Below are 23,233 nucleotides of genomic sequence, written 5' to 3'. Positions count from 1 at the left end.
TTGCGTGGATTTAAATGGTCTACTGCTGCAGCTCCTAAATGCTATATAACACCCTTGAAAGTTTCAGAGGTACCTTTCCTGTGATTCATGCAGTCATGAATCAAAAGTATTCTGTTTTGTTTCCATTTCTCCCACCCAATCTGCTGTTGACCCAGAAACCTTCTCTGCTAGATTCATTGACAGTTGGCACTAGAGGAAGGTTACCAGATTTTTTTCCAATGAATGCGGGGACACTTTTCAACTTCAATGGATTTTGTATGGGGACTGATTTGTAAATCCGGGGACTGCCCCCGGGAAACGGGGACATCTAGTATCCTTACACTAGTCCTGGCTGCCATTTTTCCTTACAGTAATGCATGTGAGTAATTCACATTCTCGTAAGGAAACTAAGGAAAGTAGTCTAATTTACAAAGGTAAAATTACTTATTTGCTCCGCCCACCATGGGGAGGTGGACCTCAGAAGGTTGCCAGAAGGAATGTGGTTCCCAGCTTCTGAGATAGGCCTTTAATCGAAACCAGCAGGACTCTCCTTATGTTAACTAAGGTGCTGTCAGCTGACATGAATGCCAGCTACACAATCCTGGCAACAGTAAGAAAGAAGTGAAGGTAAAGGAGAGGGTTGGCCCATCCCACTGTTTAAGTGATTAGTGTTTCCATTGATGGAGAACAAACGTGCCTTTTCACACGAGAGTCACTCACACTCCTAGTTAGTCCATTCATTCTCTCAGACCTCTCATGAAAATAGTTTTCCTAAGTTACGTTCCAGCTTTGAGAATTTGCTGAAATTATTATTTATTGAGATGATTTATGAGCTTCCTAGGCCTCCTAACTTTTCTGTGGAAGTTTTTTTCTTTCTTTGTTTTCAAACAGCTCCTGGCATGCATACGTCAAAAGCAGCAGTTGCCCCCTTGGAAAAGGTCATATTTTCCGCTTGAAAATAGGCATTCAGTGTTGGATAATGACACTGCTGGATGAGCCGGTCTTCGGCGTAAAGATACTTCCTTTTAATTTCTGCGCTCAGGAACAGAAGTGCGTCGCTTGTGTTTGGCTTAGATGAAAGTGGATAGAACTAATTTTAGATTTCCAACCCCCCTCTTTGTTAGTTTTAACAACCTTTATTCTAATGGCTGGCCTGCTGAGCAGAGAATCAAAGCCCCTTCAAGGGGCAGGAAATCAATAACCAACAAGGAAAGTCTAAAGAAAATGAATGCATCCAGTGTGAGCAACTGACAGAGGAATTACTTTTTTTTTTGGTATAAGAAGGGCAATAATAGAATGCACATACAAATATAATAGAAACATAAAAAACACCAGGAAGGGGGGTGGAGAGAGACTGAGGCTCAAATATACCTAACTCCTATTTATACCTCAAAGCTCCTGGCACTTTTGTTTTTTCATTTTAAATGAGATTTGAAGATGGGTTTCAGCCGAAATATTTGTGCCTGTAAAGTGCTTGTAAACTAGCTGGCTGTAATAGAAACATGTATTTAATGTTTCAAAGGGGGAGGGAAATCCTCCCCTCTCAACTTCATGGATTAGGGTTGCCACTTTCACTATATTATCGTTATCGTTATCGTGATTGTTATTATTATTATTACCACCACTACTACCTCCTAAATTTATAATCATTTAGCCAAGCTTTTGCAGGTGTGTACTTCCAGTTTTAGTTCTCATCCCGCCCCCCGTGCCTGTTGCAGCTACATTTTCTTCCGTATACTGTTAGGCTGGTCTTGTATTATGTGTACTGCTTTGAGACTTTGGAGAAGAGGTGGTGTGGACAGGATTCAAATAATATTAATTTTATAAAGTATGTAACATTTCTTAAGCATAGCACATGGTTTCAGATTGTAAACTGGAAGGCCTATCCCTAATGAAAAAGTCCAACTCCAATGGGCAAAGAAATTAGTGGTGGACATGTTTGCCCACATGCCCCAAGATGATCAATATAAACATCTGGAGAAGTTCTAGTTGTGGCCACCCCCATGGACCAAGGGCATGGCTCATGCTGGTGAGAAGTTGTGCCTTCAAGTGTAGTGGGCCTTAGGTATATGGGACCCCATCCTATTAGAAATCAGGCAGGCACCATGCCTGTTAAGTTTCATACACCAAGATAGGATCATAGAATTGTAGAGTTCCAGCACTATATGTGCATTTTTCATGTTTCTGTTTCTGACGTTTTAAGTTTTAAATTTTCTAGTGTGTATGCTTTTTCTTTCTTACTGCAAGCTGCTTTGAGACACTTATGGTTGAAATCAGGTTGTGAGTTATATTAAACAAACAAATAAATGAAGGTAAATTCAAATAGAGGAAATCAGGCAAACTCACAGGCACCAGTTCTTAAAGTGACATTACCTTTATCCTTGCATTCATTCATAAAATATTCATTTCAATTTCCAGCTAGGATAGAAACCATTTACGAAAGGGAGGAGCCAAAAGGCTTGGATGCGTGAGGTCATAAGAAAGAAGCAATGGACATATCTAGTCTTGCATCCTATTTTGAAAGTGGCCAGCAGATGCGTATGAGAAGCCCACAAGCAGGTTTGGGTTTAAATCCTGCTGTTCTCCTGCCAGAGGGAGAGAGAAAGAGTTTGTTTCAGGGTATGGACAAACACACACTCACACACCTAAATCACCTGAGTGATTTAGTGGCTAGAGGAGCAGGGAGAGCTTGTTTGAAATCTCCACTCAGCCCATGAAACTTGCTGGAAGATCTTTGGCCATATTCCATTATGTTGAACGAGACCTAAACTGCAGCCTAATTTAGTGGGGTACTTCTCTGGTGCAAAATCAGAGGTTTTTTAAATAGTCCATTTGTTGGCAGAACCTGTCCCCTGGTGTCCCTGATGTAAATTCTGAAGGTGCCCATATCCCAAAAGTCTGGAGCAGATGTAACCAAAATAGTGGCCTCCAGATGTTGTTTCATTGCAAGTCACAGCACCAGCCAGCATGACTATTGTTCAGGGGTGATCAGAATTACAGTTCAAGATGTGGATGCCTCAACATTGGCTTCTTCTGGTCTATGGAGCCTCCATTTCACCCCTTCTGAGCCTGCTGAGATGCCTCTTTAGAGGGGCATAATACTTTCTGTCCCACTTCAAAGACTAGATGGAAGTAAAGCATCAAGCTTTGCATTGGCACACCCATTTTTGCCCAACTTCAGTCGGAGGCAATTAGGAGGAGAGCCATGTGTTTCCAAGACATTTAATAGCGCATTCCTATAGTGCTTTCAAACATATTTTAAAATGCCTTTCCCTCATAAATAATTTACTTAAGTTTTTTGAAAGGTTAGCACTTGCTATAAAGGACGCATCTGGCTGTAAGGGTGGTTTTATGGTTAGACATTAGATAAGGAAAAGTATGTTTGAATATTGGACATTGGGGTATTTCTCCACATTATGGCTATGTCTTTTTTTTTTTTAAAAAAAAGTTCCGTTGAATCTACCAGGGCAGAAAAATAGAGCTATGACTCAGAGGCATGATAAGCCAACAAATGGTTCCGTTAACTTTTTTTATAGTGGCTTTGAATTCTCAGCAAAACTAAAAAGTTTTAACATATCAAAAGGGAGAAGACCTGTGTATAAGGTACATCAAATGAGTTCTGTACTTACAGGAGTAGTACGACGCTCGTTATCTGATTGGCTTGGGGATATTTAATATTTAAAGTATTGAGAGTGCAATTCTATGCATGTCATACATTCAATGGGTCTCACACCAAAGTAAGTGTGTTTAGGACTGCAATCTAAGCTTCGTTTCAAAAGAAAGAGATCCTGGAAAACAAATTGTTTTATCAATTTTGTATGATGTCGCATCAGGAGCTCTCTGGGGCGTTGTAGTCAATTTTAAATAGCTTCACCAAACTTCTTCAATGCTCATTGGAGCATCGGAAAAGGGGAGCCCAGGCCAGACAGCAGCAGAAACAGCCTCAGTTGATGCAGCTCTGATCACTGAGGAGCATAATGTATTCCACAGCAGGGCCACAAATATCAAGTTGCAGTGGTGGTTGGTGCCCATTGGGGCTGGTAAGGTGAAAGGCAGAGAGTCCAACAGAAGGTGGAACAAGAGCCAATGACAGGAGGGACCACTATGTTTCAGCCATTTCTTCCTCCCTGCTGAGTTCGCACTGAGACTAAAGAGAAGGAAGATGACTGTCAGTGGCTTTACCTGGCCTGCATGTAAGTAAGAAGGTGGGCAGGAAGTGGCAGGCTATGACCAGGCTGAGGTGGTTTGGGCAGTGCCAGTTGCTAATGGTGCTTTAAAAACTGGGCTTGGAAGCTAGTTTTTGTGCAGGGCTGGCAAGTTAATCTCTTTCCACGGGTCCTGCTGCTTGTAGGATTTCACTGCTGACTCCTTCTCCGCCTTCGGTCCACCCTCTGTCCTTTTTCCATCTCACTTTGGTTACTCAGCTCCGCTGCATTCTCAGGCTGAGCCCTGACCACCACATCTATGTTTTTCTCTCATACTCCATCTTAGTCTAGTGGAACCTGTTGACATGGATGAGGACCCAGGGGCTGATGGTATTTGAGGTGGCTGAGGCTATATAGGAAAGTAGTCATCTTTGTTTGTTTGCTTGCTTGCTTAGGGTATGGGGAGTGAATTATTTATATGTATCAGTGAAGAAATGAAAATAATATGCCTGGCAAAAGGTTTAAATTAAATGAAGAACAAGCAGGACTGCAGTTGAAGTATTCATTATTGTTACTGAGTATTGTGTTTATAGTTATTTATTTGTAATATTTATTCTAGCGAAGTAACAGTGCAATGCATTTAATAATTTCATATTAGGTGCCCTTTTGAGAATTAATCTTTTAATGCTGTTTCTTCAGATGGTTGTGACAATGTAAACTGTGCATGGTTTGTATGAATTATTAAAAATTAATGAAGGAAAAATTAAAAATAAAGAAAAAAGATTAATATAGCACTTAATAATAAAAACCCCTTTAAGCGGTTTACATAAAATTATATAAAATATTCATACAGATATAATCAACAGACCTAAAAAAACCAAATAGATTTAAGAAAACTAACACAATATAGATAAAACAAACCATTTAAAAAACTAATGTACATAATAAAATTACAGGTCTAAGTTGGTTTTCCTAAACCAGAAAGATTTTTAGCTGGAATCAGAAGCACTACAACCAAGGAAACTGTCTCTTATTAATAGGCAGGTTGTGTCAGAGAATAGATAATGCCACACAATCAGTTGAGAATAAATCAGAACCTGATAGTGATAATAGGATCCTAACTCTTTCTGGCATCCTCAAGCCTCCACCCAGGGCCGGCTCAACATGAGGCAAATTGATGTAACTGCCTCAGGTGGAATCCGCTAGAGGCAGCTGCAACAGCTCCCCGGCTATTTCTTCTGAGCTCACCGGCACAAGACAGAGCTCTGTGTGCCATGGGGCCTGCCCTATATGCTGATAACAGACCTGTTGCCCTCAAGTGTGGTTGGCATAAGGTTACCAGATTTTTTTCCAAGGAATCTGGGGACACTTTTCAACTTCAGTAGGAATGATAGGTTTTTGTCAGGGGACTGATTTGTAAATCCGGGGACTGTCCCTGGGAAACAGGTACGTCTGGTAATCTTAGGTTGGCAACACTATCACATCACCTGAAATAAGATTAAACTGCACGTCAGGTCAGATACTTTGCCCTTTGCTTCAAGCAGCAAGGCTCTTAGGAGGGTCCTACTCCATTTTTTCCCATGACCTGCCTCTTAGAAAATCTTGCTAGCTCTGACATTTTGCCAAAGTGTTTATACCATAGTTCCTAAGTACTCATTGTGGATGCCCTTCTCATTTCTTAGGAGGAGAGGAGGTGTCTTTATAAAGGAAATGGGAATTGAGAGCACTGTGGGGTTGTCATCTGTAGAGATCAGGGGAACCTCAGGACTGGGGGTGACTTTCTAGGCATTTCTTGTCTGGCCCTTGGAATACACCTTGATGGTCTTCTGTCCCTGTGTTCTGATAATGCTTCTTGCTTGTCTAGATGGAGGAGAGAGGTATGTGCTTGTAGAAGCTAGCCTACTGGACAAAGGTAAAAATTATATTTGCTGCTCTGCCCACTTTTTCCTTTGGCTGCACTTGCCATCAGCACGTGGACCTCAAAAGGACTCATTCCAGACAAGCAAAAGCACTGGCACTCAGGGCCAGTGAGAGGCGTGGCTTGCAGAAAGGGCGTGATCTAGGGAGAGACCTGAGGAAAGGCTTGGCACTGAATTTCTCTACTCCTGAGCTACATCAGCTGCCTTTAGGCCTGTGGATCCTAGGCAGTTTGCCATTACAGTGGAACCTTGGTTCCAGAATGGCTTGGTTGGCAAACAAATTGGCTCCCAGTTTGCAAATGTTTTTCAGAAGCCGAACGTCCAACACAGCTTCTGCTTGAGTACAGGAATCTCCTGCTACCAATCAGAAGCTGTGTCTTGGTTTTTGAACGGTTTTGGGAGTCGAACGGATTCCGGAACGGGTTAAGTTTGAGAACCAAGGTACCACTGTATATGTGCATACACACTCGTGGTTGAAGAGTCTGTTGCCCCAACTGCATTATACATTTAAAGTGCTGTGATACGACTTTAAACAGTCATGCCCCCCCCAAAGAATTCTGGGAACTGTAGTTTTTTAAGGATGCTGAGAGTTTATAGGAGTTCCCTGTTCCCTTCACAGAGCTGCAATTCACAATTAGTTTTCCCATTGAGCTCTGGGAATTGTACCTGACTGAGGAAAATGGCAGGAGTCTCCTAACAACTCACAACACCCTTAGCTAACTACAGTGCCCAGGATTCTTTGAGGGAAGCCATGTCAGTTTAAAACTGTATGATACTCCTTTAAATGCACAGTGCAGATTGGGCCTGTATTTGTGTGTACGCACACCTGCTCCCTGCCACCCAAAGAAGATTGCAAGATTGATGATTGTGCGAACTGGCTCCAAAGCTGTGGGTGAAGCCTCAGTGGTATGTAGCTAAGCACCATGTCATTATACCATTGGTCATCCCTCAACAGTAATTCACTTTAGTCTGTTAAAGTCAAGAGGAGACAGCGGCCTGCCGTTCCCACAAGATGTGGTAAGGAGAGAGTCCGAGCATTAGCGTGAAGCCCTATTTTATGAGGGTTGCTATGGTGACCAGGTTCTAGTTATCTGCTTAAACAACTTCATGTATGATTAATGTTAATTACCCATTTTGCATGGTTGACTCCCCACCCCCACCCCGCTGCTGAATTGGCCTGCTGTTGCCTTTGATCTGGTTAGTAATACAACGTGGTTCAATAGTTAGACAAGTGATCAGTTTGCCAATGCTGAGAGGAGACAGAATCGGGTTGCAGAGAGGTCATAGTTTCTTTATCTTCCTAAACACTCAGAAGGTCACGTAGAGTTTAACTGCATTTGGTAGGATGGAAATGTGCGCAGTAAGGCCCAAGTAAAGAGAATAATGTTCTGAGGTCAAAATGCAGATAAAGAACTTGTAGAATGAGGAGTAATGTGTGTGTGCATGTACGTGTGTACTCCTTTTGCAGGGATAAAGCTCCAAAGAATATTTCAAATGCTCATCGCGTCACATCCTCTTCCTTGCATTCCATTTGGGTATACTTATGAACCAAACCTATTGAAACTGGCCTCCAATGGTCACTAAATTTGAACTGTAGGTCTCTCTGTTCTTTGAGCCCCAGCTCTCAGATTGAGCTGTCATCATTCATGTGAACAGGAATTTCTGGATTTTCAAATTTGAGAATCAATGAAAAGTAATTTATGGGAGTAAATACTTTCCTGCTTTGGTCAAAGAAATCGAGTCAATGGAAAAGTATTTGAATACACTGCACTTAATTAATTTATGGACTTTGCTGCTGTAAGTTGATAGGTCACATCCACAATATTCATTTAAATCATATTTACACCAGTTTAGCAATCATGGCTTCCCTCAAGGAATCATGGGCAGTGGCGTAGCGTGGGGGGTGCAGGGGGGGCCGGCCGCACCGGGCACAACATCTGGGGGTTAGGGTTAGGGGGTGCAAATCCACAGGTTAGGGGGCGCAAATCCACGGGTTAGGGGGCGCAAATTACTTGCCTTGCCCCGGGTGCTGACAACCCACGCTACGCCACTGATCATGGGAACTGTGGTTTCACCCTCACAGAGCTACAGTTCCTAGCATCCTTAACAAATTACAGTTCCTAGGGGAGTCGTATGGCCATGTCGCTCAAATATGATTTAAATGTGTAGTGTGAGTAATTCATGAACAGGGCTTCTCCCTGAGATCTATTTCCCTCCCCAGCTGTAATATGGAGATGATCATTGTGGATTTTCTTATAGCGTTTACGGACAATCTCTCTGCTAATTATGAGAAACATTTTGAATATTTGTGAAGTGGGGAAGTGCTGTATAAGCAATTGTTGTAAAGCCGGCATAGGCAAACTCGGACCTCCAGATGTTTTGGAACTACAGTTTCCATCATCCCTGACCACTGGTTCTGTTAGCTAGGGATCATGGGAGTTGTAGTCCCAAAACATCTGGAGGGCCGAGTTTGTCTATGCCTGTTGTAAAGCAGCACATGCCTGCCTCTTAAGAAATTACATTGATACCCTGCAAATGCCTGAGAGAAAGAGAAGGATCCTACAGCTCCATCAATACCCTGGTTGAGATGAATGAATTGTATATAAGCTAATGGAAACACCACCTGAAGTTGTCTTAGAGGATTTTTGCTTAAGTGTGTTGTGGATTTGACGGTGTCAGATGTGTGAGAATTTGCCAAACCAAACATTCGTAGGAGACTGCATTATGTTGAATCAGACCACTGGTTGCTCTATCTCACTATTGTCTACACCAGTGTTCCCCAACCTTGGGCCTCCAGCTGTTTTTGGACTACAACTCCCATCATCCCTCATTAGCAAGACCAGTGGTCAAGGATGATGGGAATTGTAGTCCAAAAACAGCTGGAGGCCCAAGGTTGGGGAACACTGGTCTACACTGACTGGTATCAGCTTTCCTGGGTTTCAGGCAAGGGTCTCTCCCAGCCCTACCTGGAGCTGCTGGGGATTGAAGAATGGGACCTTCTGCATGTAAAACAGAAGCTCAGCACTGGGCTGTGACCCTTCCCCTCATAGGTTCCTGCGATCAACAAGTAATTTACTAATCAGAGTCCCTAGGATAGAGGATAGGGTGGAAACCTGCCCAAATCAGTAGAGATAGCCAAATTGTCTGGCATTAATTCATAAGTAGCAGGTGTCAAAAATGAGGTAGCTACCAGTATTATTATTTTTAACTTAACGGAAAATATATTGGCTCCCTCATTTATCACCTTTTGTAGCAAACATACTTTGGAATGTGTCATATCTCATTGACATCCAGAGATTCAATGCTCTCCCTTCTCATCTAGATAACTGCCAAGCCCACAAAGTTTATAGGGAGGCTGCTGAGTTAATGTTGCTGGGTGATAATCCACTTCAGTTTCAGAAACATGAAGTACTGCTGAGATATATTTCCAGTTGGTTTATTCTCAGCACTCAGGGGGATAGGATACTATTTCAGTTTCTCTAATGAAGGCCAGAAAATGAAAGGCAGAGCATCAGGTTAAATTATGCCTAAATGAAGGGCTAGACCCCCAGAGGAAATCAAGCTTCTGCGGGACAGTATCCCTCCATTAATCCTACAAAATGCTACATCTAATGTTAATTCTTTAAAGCTGAACTGTTGAAAGATCTGCAGATCCACCTAGTGCTTTAAACAGTGATCATTTCAGCATTAACATTTCATGCTCATAGGGAGTTGTTGCTACTCAAGCAGTTGCATTGGTGCAATTTAATAGTATGCATCATGCACAATGCAAGTGGTTGGCCTGGCAGGACGTGAGCCTTGATGTGTTTTGTATATACTATCACTTTGCTACCCCTTTCCCTTTGTGGTCCATTGGCAGTATGTTGCCATTGGGATGCAATCCTTTGCAGTATCTAATAATGACAACTTCATTGCTGAAGCTCTCTCCTACTAAGGTAGGTATATGATGTTGCCTCAGCAAATGACTGAAGCTGTGTCCTGCTAAGGTAGAAAGATGTTGTTCTAGCAGGGAGCTGAAGCAGCTGAAACATTGTGGGCTAACGTGACCTGTACTGTGACTGGCTCTACCGCTCTAAAGGAGCTAGTTGGGTTGTTAAAAGACAGTTAACCCAGTTAATTTCTGTTGCACCAGGAATGAGTTGTGTGCTCCCTCTCCTTGTTGTATCTCTTGTACACCTTAATTTAATACATCCTAATTTGCTAATCCACAGTTTCTCATGATGTCCAAATCAGCTGCAATCTCTATGAACCAGGATACCAAATTATAGTTTGATCCTGGCCTGGTTTGTAGGGGATGCTAAATTTTGGTTTGGATGTCATAGGAAACTATGAATTAAAAGTTTAAAAAATGGCTCACAAGGGGAGGAGAGAGAGTATGGACACATGACTTATCCAAAATCCAACAAATCATTACTTCTGAACTTGACCCCATGTGGAGGGGGATACATGTGCTTACTCTGTTGTCACAGTTGAAGTTGGTTTATGATCTGACCCATTGTCTTTCAGCCTACTCCTCCCTTCCTAGAAAGAAAGATGAAATATTTTATATTGCTGAGCATAAATAATCTAGTAATTAAGCAAAACACACACACAAGCAACCTTAATAATCACTAGCAAGCAATCACCATTCAATTAAAGAATAATTACATGGCTATTTGTACCCTGCAAAACAAGGCATTACTAAAATCAGTAACACAATCAATATTTTCACTGCAACAGGATGTGGTAGTGATGGACCTTTCAACCTGTGCTGATTAAATTGCCATCAGATTGTTTCCTAGTTAAATCCCCACATGTTTATTTGTCTTGATTAATATGTAAATTTACATCTGATTCTAGTAACTTTAAAAGTAGGGCCTTGGCCTCCATCAGGAAGGCTATGTTTTCAGCCATTTGCATACAAACTGCTTCTAAAAGTTTGTCTTTAAGTTTGCAAAAACAGCAGTTTTAGACTATCACATGACAGTCTATTTTCGTATCATTTTGGCCACATTGGACTTTCTGTGAAGTTCACTTTCCCCTCCTGTAAGGTATATGCCTACATGGCTCAATTTCACACTAAACCATGGTTTGTGCAGCCATATTTTTAGAACCTAAAACCGTACTATTGGCTTCCAAATGTACTGGCAAGACACAGTTTTGACGGGCTTGTGAAGTTTCTATTTCTTTTTTATTTGTGCTGCTCAGCAAGCCATAATATAGAGCTGCTTGCTCACTTCAGTCTTCTCTGGGGTTCATGTGGTTTCTGCAGAGGTGGAGCTACTATGGTTTGTCAATTCACCCACTGCATCAAATCATGGTTTGCACTCCTTCAAAGCATAGTTTCCCATTTTGTTTTACTTAGCAATTGTAAGTCATGTTTCAGATCAATCTCTTCCTTAGCCATGGCTTGCACTGATGGTTGAAGTGAGCTCCTGTAAATCCAGAGGGGTAGGACCTCCCCCCCCCCCACTCATAGTGCTTTACTGTTTGCTCCCTCTTACACAGAAGTGGATGGTAGAACATAGATGTCATATACAGTAGTGTGAAAAGGGTACCGTAATGGGGTAAAACCTGCCTTCCTCAAGAGATGCTGGAGTTATGTGGGAAGGGGGCTATTGCTCTTACAGGGTCCTCATAGTTAAGACTGCTGCAAGGAGAAGACCAGTGGAAAACATGTGCCCCCCCCAGAAGTGGTTGAACTCTAAGTCCCATCAGACCTAGAGACAGGATCAGTAGTCACTGGTGATGGGAGCTGTGGCCCAATACAATCTGGCTCAAGTTTCTTTCTGCCGCTCCATTTGTTCCATTGTGGTGATTGATACCCAGCTTATCACTTCCTCATGATCCAATACTTAAGGTGCTTAGTGTGCATTGATGGCTGTGTGTAAAACTGCACACTTAGTAAGTATGATGTTGCAGTGATGTGAAAAACAAGGGATCGTGTCATTCAGTTGCTGCTGCACAAGAGAAGGTCTCCAAAGCCTGAGGACTGTTGTGTAATAAAATGTATTGATCTATATAGCAAAGTTTTTTATTGTGTTTTGCTGCCTTGTATTGCATAGGACTCCCCAGAGTATATTTTAAAAATGCACTGACGATGGGACTTAAAAAATTAATCTAGATAAAAAGGACAAGGTTTATAGGCCTAAAGTAGTAAACTCAAGAATGATTTTAGGATGTGATATGTGTGTGTGTATCTGAGATCTAGACAGATGTATAATAAAACAAATATTATGCACACTCTTTGTAGAAGTATGAATACAGTAATGGCACCTCTGTGCAATAGTACCAGAGATTTCTGACATTTAACCACTTGAGTGTGTCTCCTTTTGATAAAGAGCTTTGCTACTGCAAGCTTGATGGAGTGAAATTTAACTTTCGTTTCTTTGCGAACAAGGGAAATCATTTTTGAGAGAAATGGTTCTTGCTATGAACCTCTCATTCATTGTTGCTGGTTGGCTGTATAACACAAAGTTTGTCAAAAGCTTCTTTACTCATCTGGATGGAATGGATTTCTCTCTAGGAAATAAGAGGAGGGGGAATGTCCAATTCGTGTTCTGTTTAGTGAGTACTAAAGGCTCCAGGTGCTTTTGTACATGAATATTTCACTCACTGAGAAGTTGCAATGTGGGATTTGTGGTTTTATATATGATTTAACAATTAGGCTACAATCCTATTCACACTTATCTGGGATTTAGTTCCATTGAACTCAGTGAAGCTTCTGGGTGTACATGCATAAGCTCTTAATAATTCTGCCAGATGCATATTTGGTTCACAGTTGATCTGAGGAAAGCTTGCGTTCCAAGTGTCTGCTTGTTTGGGTGGCAGGTCTAATTGGAAATCTAGCTTGATGACCTAAGTCTACTTTTTTAGTATCACTTGCCCTGCATATCACAATTACTGGCCAGGTTACAGTGCCTGTGTCCCATTTATTTGTGCCTCTGGAACACAACCAGTGTTCTCTGTCTGGCAACACAAGGACCGTTGGAATAGTGGGTGGAAGAATTTAAAGGCTGCACAACAAAGGAATCCAGTGCAACAGCTGTGCTAGGAGAAGCTTTTTGTGCAAGATACTATTCTTGTTGTGCAATCCATTGTGCAACCACCTTTGTTAATTGACTTGCATTTCCCCTTGTGCAACAAGTATACTTCTAAGTGACTTCAACTTAGTGCTACATTGGATACAGCCCCTTCCCTTGTTACATGCTTGGGTTGGAGAACCTTTCTCATCCTGAGAGCCATATTCCCTCATGGGGAACCATTTAGGGGAAGCGTACCAGAGGTAGGCCAGGGCTAGAGGCAAAAGTGGGCAAATTGATGCATGTGCTAAAGTCAGAGCTTTCTACAAACACACATAGGTCCCTCCCTCCATGCATTATCATTATCTTCGTAGTTCAAGGGCATACAGCTAGGCAACAGCAGATGAGGGTGCAAAGCAAGGTTGGTGAGGGGTGTGATATGGTGAGAAGGATGGTGCCCTGGGGAGGGGGTGTGACCCAGGGAGAGTCCCAAAAGCCAGATACAGAGGCCTGGAGGTCCTGAGGTTCTCTACTTCTGTTATAAACAATATATTCTATTTGTTTAATTTTAAACCTTGAACTTCAGTTGAGAAGTCCCATTGCTTGTATAACAGGAATGCTTGAAGTGGGTTGATCTGTTAGGGGTGGGGATTCCTGGAGTGTATTCAGATCTGCTGTGTCCTTCTTCCCTATTTTAAAGAAAATATAGGGGCTGGTGCAGCATAGCCATGTGGTCTCATTCATGGACAAGAAGCACCTAACCTTTTGTTTCTGTGAGTAAGAGAGAGAGAGAGAGAGAGAGAGAGAGAGAGCGCCACAATTTATAAATGGCTTGATCCAGGGTTGAAAAATGTGAGTATTTTGATAGGCTAGATTGGAGTTGTTACCTGAGCCCATTGCACAGCATTCAGAAGCACCAATCAGTTGATGAAGAAGGGAAGCCTAAAAGATAAATTGCTGTGGTCACTCTTGGAATGTGCTATGCTATACTGTAGTACAATATGCTTAAAAATGTTTCAGGAGCCCCATGAAAGCAGCACAGGTTTCATTCAGCTAGGATACTGAGCTTGGACATGACATCATATTAGCACAATGAACCTAGTATAGATCCCAGAAATACGTTCTGAAGTCAGTTGGCTTCATTTTACAGGTGGGAGTTTTGAGGTGCACTGGGTTTAAACAATGTTATATGAAGGAGTTTCTTACCAGCATATTTTTGTCCCAAGGACTGTATGGAAGGGAAGCTGGTTTCCTTCCACTGCGATGGGCCCAGTGAGTCAGACAGCAAAGAATTAGGGTGGCCATTTGCACATTGCCTAAAGCAAAAATGAAATGCATCACCACAAAAGAAGGGGAAGAGAGCAAAGATGTGCACAAAATTTACATGTGTAAATATTTATGGATAAATGCAAACTTAGAAATAATTTCCATAATTTAAGGCTATGACCAGAGGGCAGGAGCTAACTGTTGATGAGAACCTCCAGGGTCCTTATCTTCCCTTGTTATGGTCAGTGGTGGCTTATGCCCACCCATTGGGTTTGGTAGGATGCAGGAAGACTAACAGTAGTTGGAGTCAGAGCCAGTGAAAGGCAGAGCCAACACAATGTGTCAGCTCAAGCCTTGAGTTTTCTGGGGGATACCCCGCTTATGGCCCTGCCAGTCTGTTCTGCAATGACAGGACCTTATCTGTCATAGCACCCTATTTGTGGAACTCCCTTTCCCTGAAGAAGTGACTATTCCCATTCCTGTCATCTGAAGTCACATCTGTTCCTTCTTGCCTCTGTGACAACAATTAATATTTTACTGATTGCTGTTCTGTTGTACTGAATGTTTTGATAATTGAAATATTTTTGCTTGTGAGGTTTGTTTTGTTTTGTTTTTTGTTTTAGTTTATTAATGGATTGTGTTCATTGTTTTTTGTTTGAATGTGTTGTAAACCACCCCTGGGATATTTTGAGATAAAGCTAGCAATTAAATCAATAACGGCTGGGTTGCAATTAAATTAAAAGTTGGCTAGCAATTAAATTAATAATGACATGGATCAGAATCTAGAATGCCATCCAGTCACACCCTGAAACAAGGGTGCATGACTAAGAAAATCCCTTTTCTCACCAAAGGTATTGAAGAACCATGGTTATCATGTTTAATTATGAGAGCTGGTCCAATGTGGTGACGAGATCTGTTTGCTTTGATCGTCATTGCCTGGGGAAGGTTGGGCTGAGAGGTAGCAACTATCTCAAGGTCACACACTGTAAATTTTGTGGCTAAATGGGGGTCCGAATCCTGCTCTCACCTGTCAAATCCTCATTCAGCTTAGCAAGACAGTTGCTTCATCTCAGCCCATCCTTCCTCACAGGGTTCTTATGAGGGTGAATCAGAGGAGCCGCATACCGCCCTAAACCTTTTGAAAAAAGAGTGATATCAAAATCTTGTAGATAGATGAGATTAGAACACTGGGTTATCTAGTAAGGTTGAATATTTGCTCTCTGAAATGGAATGCCACATTCCTAACCCCTCTCCCCCATGCAGACCATCCAAGTGTCCCCATTTTCCAGGGACAGTCCCAGATTTACAGAATCAGTTTCTGATTTGACCCTGGAATGTCTTGCTTTCCCTTAGGATGTCCGTACTTTCTCTGGGAAAATGTTGGAAGGTATGGTAGGATGTCTCCATTTTCATCGGAGAAATGTTTGCGGGGTATAGAGTTATCTGACCCCCCAAGCCATCTGAAGGCAGCCCTGTATAGGGAAGTTTTATATATATATATATATATATATATATATATATATATATATATATATGCTTTCGTAGATTTTCACGGGTACAGGAATGCAGGTTTTGGTGTCTTCGGGTGTCTTCCCGTGTAAGAGTTGGGGTGTCTAGGCGACGTTTCGACGAGGTCTCACTCGTCATCTTCAGGCTGGTGCTTACGGCTTCTTGTTACTGCAAAACAGCCTTTTGCACCAACCAAAAAATAGCCAATATCCTCAGAAACCCCAAAGATAAAATCCAGTTGGAAAACCAAGGGGTCTATGAAATACCCTGCAAAGTCTGCCCAGCCACGTACATTGGACAAACAAACAGACGAATAAATGCACGTATCGCAGAACACAAGAATGCCGTCAAAAAAGAAGAAAAAACTTCCTCTCTTTTCCAACACATGAAAGAAACAGGACACGAAATTAATTTTGCAGATTCCAAATTGCTCTTTAACATGGAACATCACCACAAGAGAATAATCATGGAAGCCATCGAGATAGAGAAACACCCTCACAACATGAACAAGCGTGACGACACGTCCCGCCTGCCAGACATCTGGAAATTAGCCCTCCCCACAAAAACCGACACCAGAACCAGAGGCACACAGAACGCCATCACCAATCAACCACACCAGACCCAAACCCAGACCCTCTCCACAGATAAATTACAGACACCATCCAGTAGCCAAACCATAGTGGCACCTCCGGATGCTACACCCCCCTGCAATCCCTACACAGATCTGACTGGCACAGGGCACAAAACCACAGCTCGCCCCTATACACGAAGCCAAGCCAGAGCACAACTAAGTGCAGTACAGCCATCTTCTCAGAAAAACTCTTCACAAGCTCAAGAGGTCAAGACACGAAAGCTTTAGCAACTAATCCACTCTTAATGACCCTCCTAAGTGGTACTCAGAATATCACTCAAGAAATCACTCAAGATATCCCTCAAGTAATTAAGGAACAAAAGAAGAAAAGTCACACTATCCTGGGAACTTCCTCTCTGCCCAGAATACACCACACCCCCTCAACAGTATTTATAGGAACTCAACCACTGAGATCCTGCTCTGTTCCAGTAACAAGAAGCCGTAAGCACCAGCCTGAAGATGACGAGTGAGACCTCGTCGAAACGTCGCCTAGACACCCCAACTCTTACACGGGAAGACACCCGAAGACACCAAAACCTGCATATATATATATATATATATATGCAGGTTTTGGTGTCCTCGGGTGTCTTCCCGTGTAAAAGTTGGGGTGTCTAGGCGACGTTTCGACGAGGTCTCACTCGTCATCTTCAGGCTGGTGCTTTCGGCTTCTTGTTACTGGAACAGAGCGGGATCTCAGTGTTTGAGTTCCTATAAATACTGTAGAGGGGTGTGGTGTATTGCCTCAAAAGTTCTGGGCAGAGGGGAAGTTCCCAGGCTAGTGTTCTTTTCTTCTTTTGTTCCTTAATTACTTGAGGGATATCTTGAGTGATTACTTGAGTGATATTCTGAGTACCACTTAGGTGGGTCATTGGGTGTGGATTAGTTGCTAAAGCCAAAGCACAACTAAGTGCAGTACAGCCACTTAGTTGCTAAAGCCAAAGCACAACTAAGTGCAGTACAGCCATCTTCCCAGAAAAACTCTTCACAAATTCAAGAGGTCAAGACACGAAGGCTTTAGCAACTAATCCACACCCAATGACCCACCTAAGTGGTACTCAGAATATCACTCAAGTAATCACTCAAGATATCCCTCAAGTAATTAAGGAACAAAAGAAGAAAAGAACACTAGCCTGGGAACTTCCCCTCTGCCCAGAACTTTTGAGGCAATACACCACACCCCTCTACAGTATTTATAGGAACTCAAACACTGAGATCCCGCTCTGTTCCAGTAACAAGAAGCCGAAAGCACCAGCCTGAAGATGACGAGTGAGACCTCGTCGAAACGTCGCCTAGACACCCCAACTTTTACACGGGAAGACACCCGAGGACACCAAAACCTGCATTCCTGTACCCGTGAAAATCTACGAAAACAATATATATATATATATATATATATATATATATATATATATATATATATATATATATATATATATATATATTAATGTTTTATATATGTTGGAAGCTGTCCAGAGTGGCTGGGGCAGCTCAGTCAGATGTGCACGGTGTAAATAGTAAAATTATTATTATGGAATAGAATTTCCCTGTTTTCATTGGAGAAATGTTGAAGGGTATGTCAAGGTTCAGAAAAGCAGATCACCCCCAACACTTGTTTAAGGGCCACTGGCAGAATCGGGTACCGAAAGAGTTAAGGCTGTAGGAGCTGGTTTTGAATACAGCCAAGGCCTCTATGCTATTCAGGACCTTAAAAAATCAATGCAGAGTGCATTACTATGCAAATCCTTTTGACAAAAGAGCTCTGAAAAGTTCATTTTCACTTTTGTTTCAACAGTTCACGACCAGGAAGACCCCCCAAGCGCTCTCTGGGGGTTGCAATACAAGAGAACACGCGCCTACTGCCCCACGGAGTACCAGGCCTCTTATCACCAGGACTTATCTCCCCAACAGGTAATAAAATCCATTGGATGATCGGCTCTGTCTCTCCGTACTGCACAGCAGTTGAAATAAACTAATATTGATCTAACTGCCTTGTCCTTCAGGGCTTTTCAAGCTTTACCAGAGGTTACGCTATTGGATTTTTTGAGCATTCATGAAAAACCCCGTGTGGTGTTGCTGTGCTGACTAAAACCTAATGGATTTGCGATTTAGTTCTTCATTAATCGTAATTTCCTTAAAGGGAAAGTGCCATTAGATACTTGGCTATATGATACAGGCGGAGGCAGGGGTAGGATGCTGATCTTCAAACAGCCTCATAGGCTGCATGAATACCTGCTCTTAAATGTAGTGGGATGGGCGAAATTATTCTTTCTCTTGCTCTGCCGAAACACATGGAAACCAACTGTCCATAGGCAGAGTAGGCACTGGCCTTTTAAATAATATTGGTTTGCTCTTGAAAGAAAATTACTTTCAAGCTTTCTTAGTTCAAAGGCTATCCCACTTGAGTGTGTACACGAGAAACTTCCAGAAACTACGGTAAGCTTTCTGTGAGTTGGTGTGTTGCAAGTTCCTGCCAACTCCGGATTCTAATAGAATATTTGTGAGTACTAGGAGATAATTTGCGAGGGGGGGGGGGAGAAAGATTTTGACTGCCACAGGGTTAATCCGGTGCTGCAACCATGATCAAAGAGGACCTTCATGCATGGTGATAGCTGTGGGTAACACCAGTAATGTTTCCTGTGGCAGACCATGCAAGATGTAGAGATCATACACATGTGTACATAATGCCTTTGAACATCTGGGTAGGCAGTGCTAGGAGAGCTATCACAGAGGTGGGTAACAGGAACCAGCCATGGGCTAAGCTTGACCCATTTTCGACAATGACAGGCGACCCGATTTTGCTGTCCTGGTTTGAAATCAAACTATGAAGGCAAGCACATTGCTTGGAAAGCACCGACAAACTGCTGATCATTCGTTTGGGTCTTGCAGTGTGCTGTGCATGCAGTGCTTCACAAGGCCTGACAGTCAGCTGGTTATCGGTGCTTGTAGGGCACGATGAACAGGGCACTGTAAGATCTAGTGATCAGCTGCCATCAGGTAGGGGACAGGCCAGCAGGGCTTAGCCAAAATGCCCTTCCATTAAAGGTAAAGGGACCCCTGGCCATTAGCAGCACATGGAAACGCTGTTTACCTTCCTGCTGGAGCGGTACCTATTTATCTACTTGCACTTTGATGTACTTTCGAACTGCTAGGTGAACAGGAGCAGGGACCGAGCAACGGGAGCTCACCCCATCGTGGGGATTCAAACCGCTGACCTTCTGATCAGCAAGTCCTAGGCTCTGTGGTTTAACCCACAGTGCCACCCGCTCGCTTCGGCAGCACATATACTAAAATTGGAACGATACAGAGAAGATTAGCATGGCCCTTCCATTAGCTGGCCGCTAATTAATTAGGTCCTTGGTCTGGGGGTTCCCCACTACTGGGTATCATGTACAAGAGGGCAAAGACTTGTTTCATTTGAATATTAGGAGATATCTCAGCCCCCATTATGTACTTTGTGTTTAAAACAGCATCATACCACTTCAAGCAGTTGACTTCCCCACAAAGAATCCTAAGAACTGTTGTTTGCTACGGGTGCTCCCCTCAGAGAGCTACAATTCCCAGAGGGATTGGTTCTTTTTTAACCACTCTGGAAACTGGAGCTCTGTGAGAGAAACATCAGTGCAGCTCAAGGATTTCCCACAGTTGTAATGTACGGTGTTGTTCGAAGGCAAAGCAAAGGACCTAATACCACAGTGTATACCAGTGCCATTATTGTGACTCAGATAAAATGTCGTGAAATGTTGTGAGCCTGCTTTTGGGCACCCCAAAAGTCTTCTTCAGACTTTGAGTTTTGTACAAATGCATATCCATCTCAGCTTTTACTGGAAGTTACCGTGTGGTCAAACTCTCCCTGAGTAGTTTAGATTGATGGTTGAAGATCTCAGGTTTTTGTCTGCAAGGAGTTGTGGTAGGTTTGTGTACCATTCCAACATACAACAACCCCGCCCCCTGGATGTAGTCTGAAGTCATATAGTCCAGGATCTTGTGATGATTGGTATGTTTGGACTTAAGCTTGAAAGAGAAATGGGATACCACCATTTTGCCCTGCTTAGAGATCCCAACCCAACTGAGTGATCTGGCTAGCGCCTGTGGACAGAATGCTGAACTATTGGAAGAATTGGACTGACTCAGTTTGACCATTCTCCTTATAAGCTGGGAACATTGGCAGATGTGAAAGAAATGCAAAATCACTTCCAATATGCGTTTATTAAAAGGGCAGAAATCGGGACTGGTTGACAAAGATATTTCACAACTGCCATGTAATGACTGCTTTAAATTACCCTATGGCTGGCTGCTAATTAAAGGTGCAGGAACACACACACACACACACACACACACACACACACACACACACACACAGAGCTATGGGAAACACTAGCGTTAATGCTGATGTTTATTGCAACAAATGCATGAAACATGGCCATCATATGCATGCTCACCTTTAAACATCTAAGTGTTATACATAAGGGAGGCAGGATTTGGTCAGTATCCTCAAACATATGCTACGTGCCCCAAAGTGGAGACGATTAAAAGCAGCAGCTTCATGTGGCATGCGAGACATACTATTTTAGCCATCTATATGATACAAAATGTGAAGCAAACTGTACTCTTATAAAACGACTGTTTCACCCACTGTCTCTGCGGAGACTTGTTCTCGGTGACAAAAATTCTGCTGCGAATTACTTTGATGTTTGTGGCTAATAAATTAATATGATTAAGTTAATGAGCAGCAAAATGTTGCCAAACTCCACAAAGTCCATCTTTTGATTCCTGCTCTCTACATTTGCAGTCCTGCCTTTCCCCCTGTGGTGAGAGGATCGTTGCTTCCTACGCACTGTCACTGTGATAAATGGCAGATCCCACAGTACCCTGTGTTCCATCTGGTGTGCCCTCAAACTAATCCAAAATGAGAAGTATTTTATACAGATCGCACGCTCATGAGTGATGCCTTGCAGGGATCATAGGAAGATCTGATTATTTTTAGCTTTAAACTTTCCTCTGATAACAAAGTTGTTCAAGAATAGTATCTAGGTCTGCAAGCTGTAATAGTTAAATTGATCAACTGAAGCTAAATTGGAGTGGGCAAATTTTTGATCTGTGGGGCTGCGAGTTAAGGGAATTCACAAGGTATGTTGGTTGTGCTACAGCACCTGAAAATACTGCCTTTCTCCCAAGTTTTTAAATATCTCTTTTCTCTCAAGACTTCTGTCTCTTTATTTCTTTCTCTCTCTCACCCTCTCCTGTCCCACCTTCCTTAAACATTTTGTTCCTTTCTTTAAACATCAAGCCCGTGCATTTGTTCTTTTTAACATATTTATTGCAAAACTCCTAATCCTTGAGGTGATTGTTGTTGCTGTTTTTACTTTTAATGTAATTGCTGAATAGCTTGTCATAGTGGTTGCTGCTGCTGCTGCTGCTGCTGCTGCTGCTATTACTTAAGACCCCATGTCATCTTTGATGTTACCTGCATGGTGGTATGTAACGGGGAGGCTGACTGCATAAGCTGAAACCGATCCCACAACACATCACAAACTATGACACTACATGCTTCGTTTGGAACTACAACTGCAGAGTCAAGGTCACCCAAAATCAAGCAGCTTTATCCTCAAAGTATATAGCCACTTGGACACAGCTCCGTAGGCTGCTTCCCTACGGTGGGAGGCAGTAACCTCCAGCCCATCTAAAATAACTCTCCTGGCTGACTACTAGAGGATGCAATGCAAGCTGTAAAATGATCATTCTTTGCAGCCCGCATTGCCTCATGGTAGGTATGATTATGCATGCTAACCAGTGTTTGGTTGGCTTCTGAGCAAGACATGTACAAGTTGCGCTAGAGTCTCTGTCCAGCATTTTTCAGAGCCTGAAGCTCCCCAGAATACAGTGTTGGAGTGAATGCTTTGGAATCATGTCAACTGCTTAGCAAAACTAGGGCTTTGACAGATCATCAGCTTTCTCTGCAGTAAGATACCCCAGAGTCAGAGAAATACCTAAAGGACAAAGAAAAACAGTAATGTTCCCCATAGCTTCTGTGTCCCAGAGCAACCACTGCCTCAAAGACGTGGTTGACACTTGGCATTAGATTTATGGGGACTGATGCACTTAAGACAGGGTGATATTAAAATTCATTTTGAAAGCATGACAATTGTAATAGTAGTGTTCCATATTATGGAAGGAGATGTGGAAGTTATAGTTTTCTCATTTTTTAATTTATTGTATTTCCAAGGCAGTAGCACTCCTGCTAGTTTGTGGTCTGTTATTGCATTGGGATGTGGGCTCAAGGATTGCCTTGGTATCTAGACTAGAAGCTAAAAGAGAGTCATGTTTTATCATAAAAAATGTTAAGTGGTAATGGCAGCTCTTAGAATAACTTGACTGATAGTGATACCCCCTTTAGTCCATACAATTGAGAGGAACAAAGTAGGCGTTTATTTGCTTTTGACATAAGAAAAGCAAGCCATCATGCTTTTTAAGATGTACAGAATCCCAAATTAGATAAATATTTGCTTTACAGCATAGCATTTAATGTTATGTTTGCCATAATTTGCTGCTATTTTGACAGGCCACAAATAAGAAGTTAGTCTAACACTCCATAAAAATGCAATAAATTAGATACTACTTCCCCGGGAAATAATTATTCCACGTATTTATGAATTGTGCGGGGATCTGCAGTTTGTATCAGAGCTATTCATTTTCTCAGTCAGACTTAAGTAACGAAAAGATGGAGGTGGTGGTGGTGGTTTTTTTTATGGGTGGAGGGTTTTGCATCATCCAGATTTTTGTGCA

The 23,233-nt window shown here is 42.4% G+C and overlaps 1 protein-coding gene across 10 annotated transcripts in view; it reads left to right on the top strand.

Moving 5' to 3' along the window:
* Window positions 1-23,233, top strand: part of DACH2 (dachshund family transcription factor 2) — a 333,298-nt gene that overhangs the window by 157,182 nt on the left and 152,883 nt on the right. For 9 of the 10 annotated variants that reach the window (XM_083484718.1, XM_083484717.1, XM_083484712.1 and 6 more), the window contains exon 2: window positions 18,243-18,358. In XM_083484718.1, the coding sequence (XP_083340844.1) occupies window positions 18,243-18,358 (116 nt within the window). Of the gene's footprint in view, window positions 1-6,844; window positions 7,061-18,242; window positions 18,359-23,233 lie in introns of those variants that run through there. The other variant, XM_083484711.1, reaches the window with a different exon arrangement.

The sequence above is a fragment of the Podarcis liolepis genome (genome assembly GCF_965112155.1).
Source record: "Podarcis liolepis genome assembly, chromosome: Z".
Taxonomy (NCBI): domain Eukaryota; kingdom Metazoa; phylum Chordata; class Lepidosauria; order Squamata; family Lacertidae; genus Podarcis; species Podarcis liolepis.
This window is presented reverse-complemented; position numbering and strand designations above follow the sequence as displayed.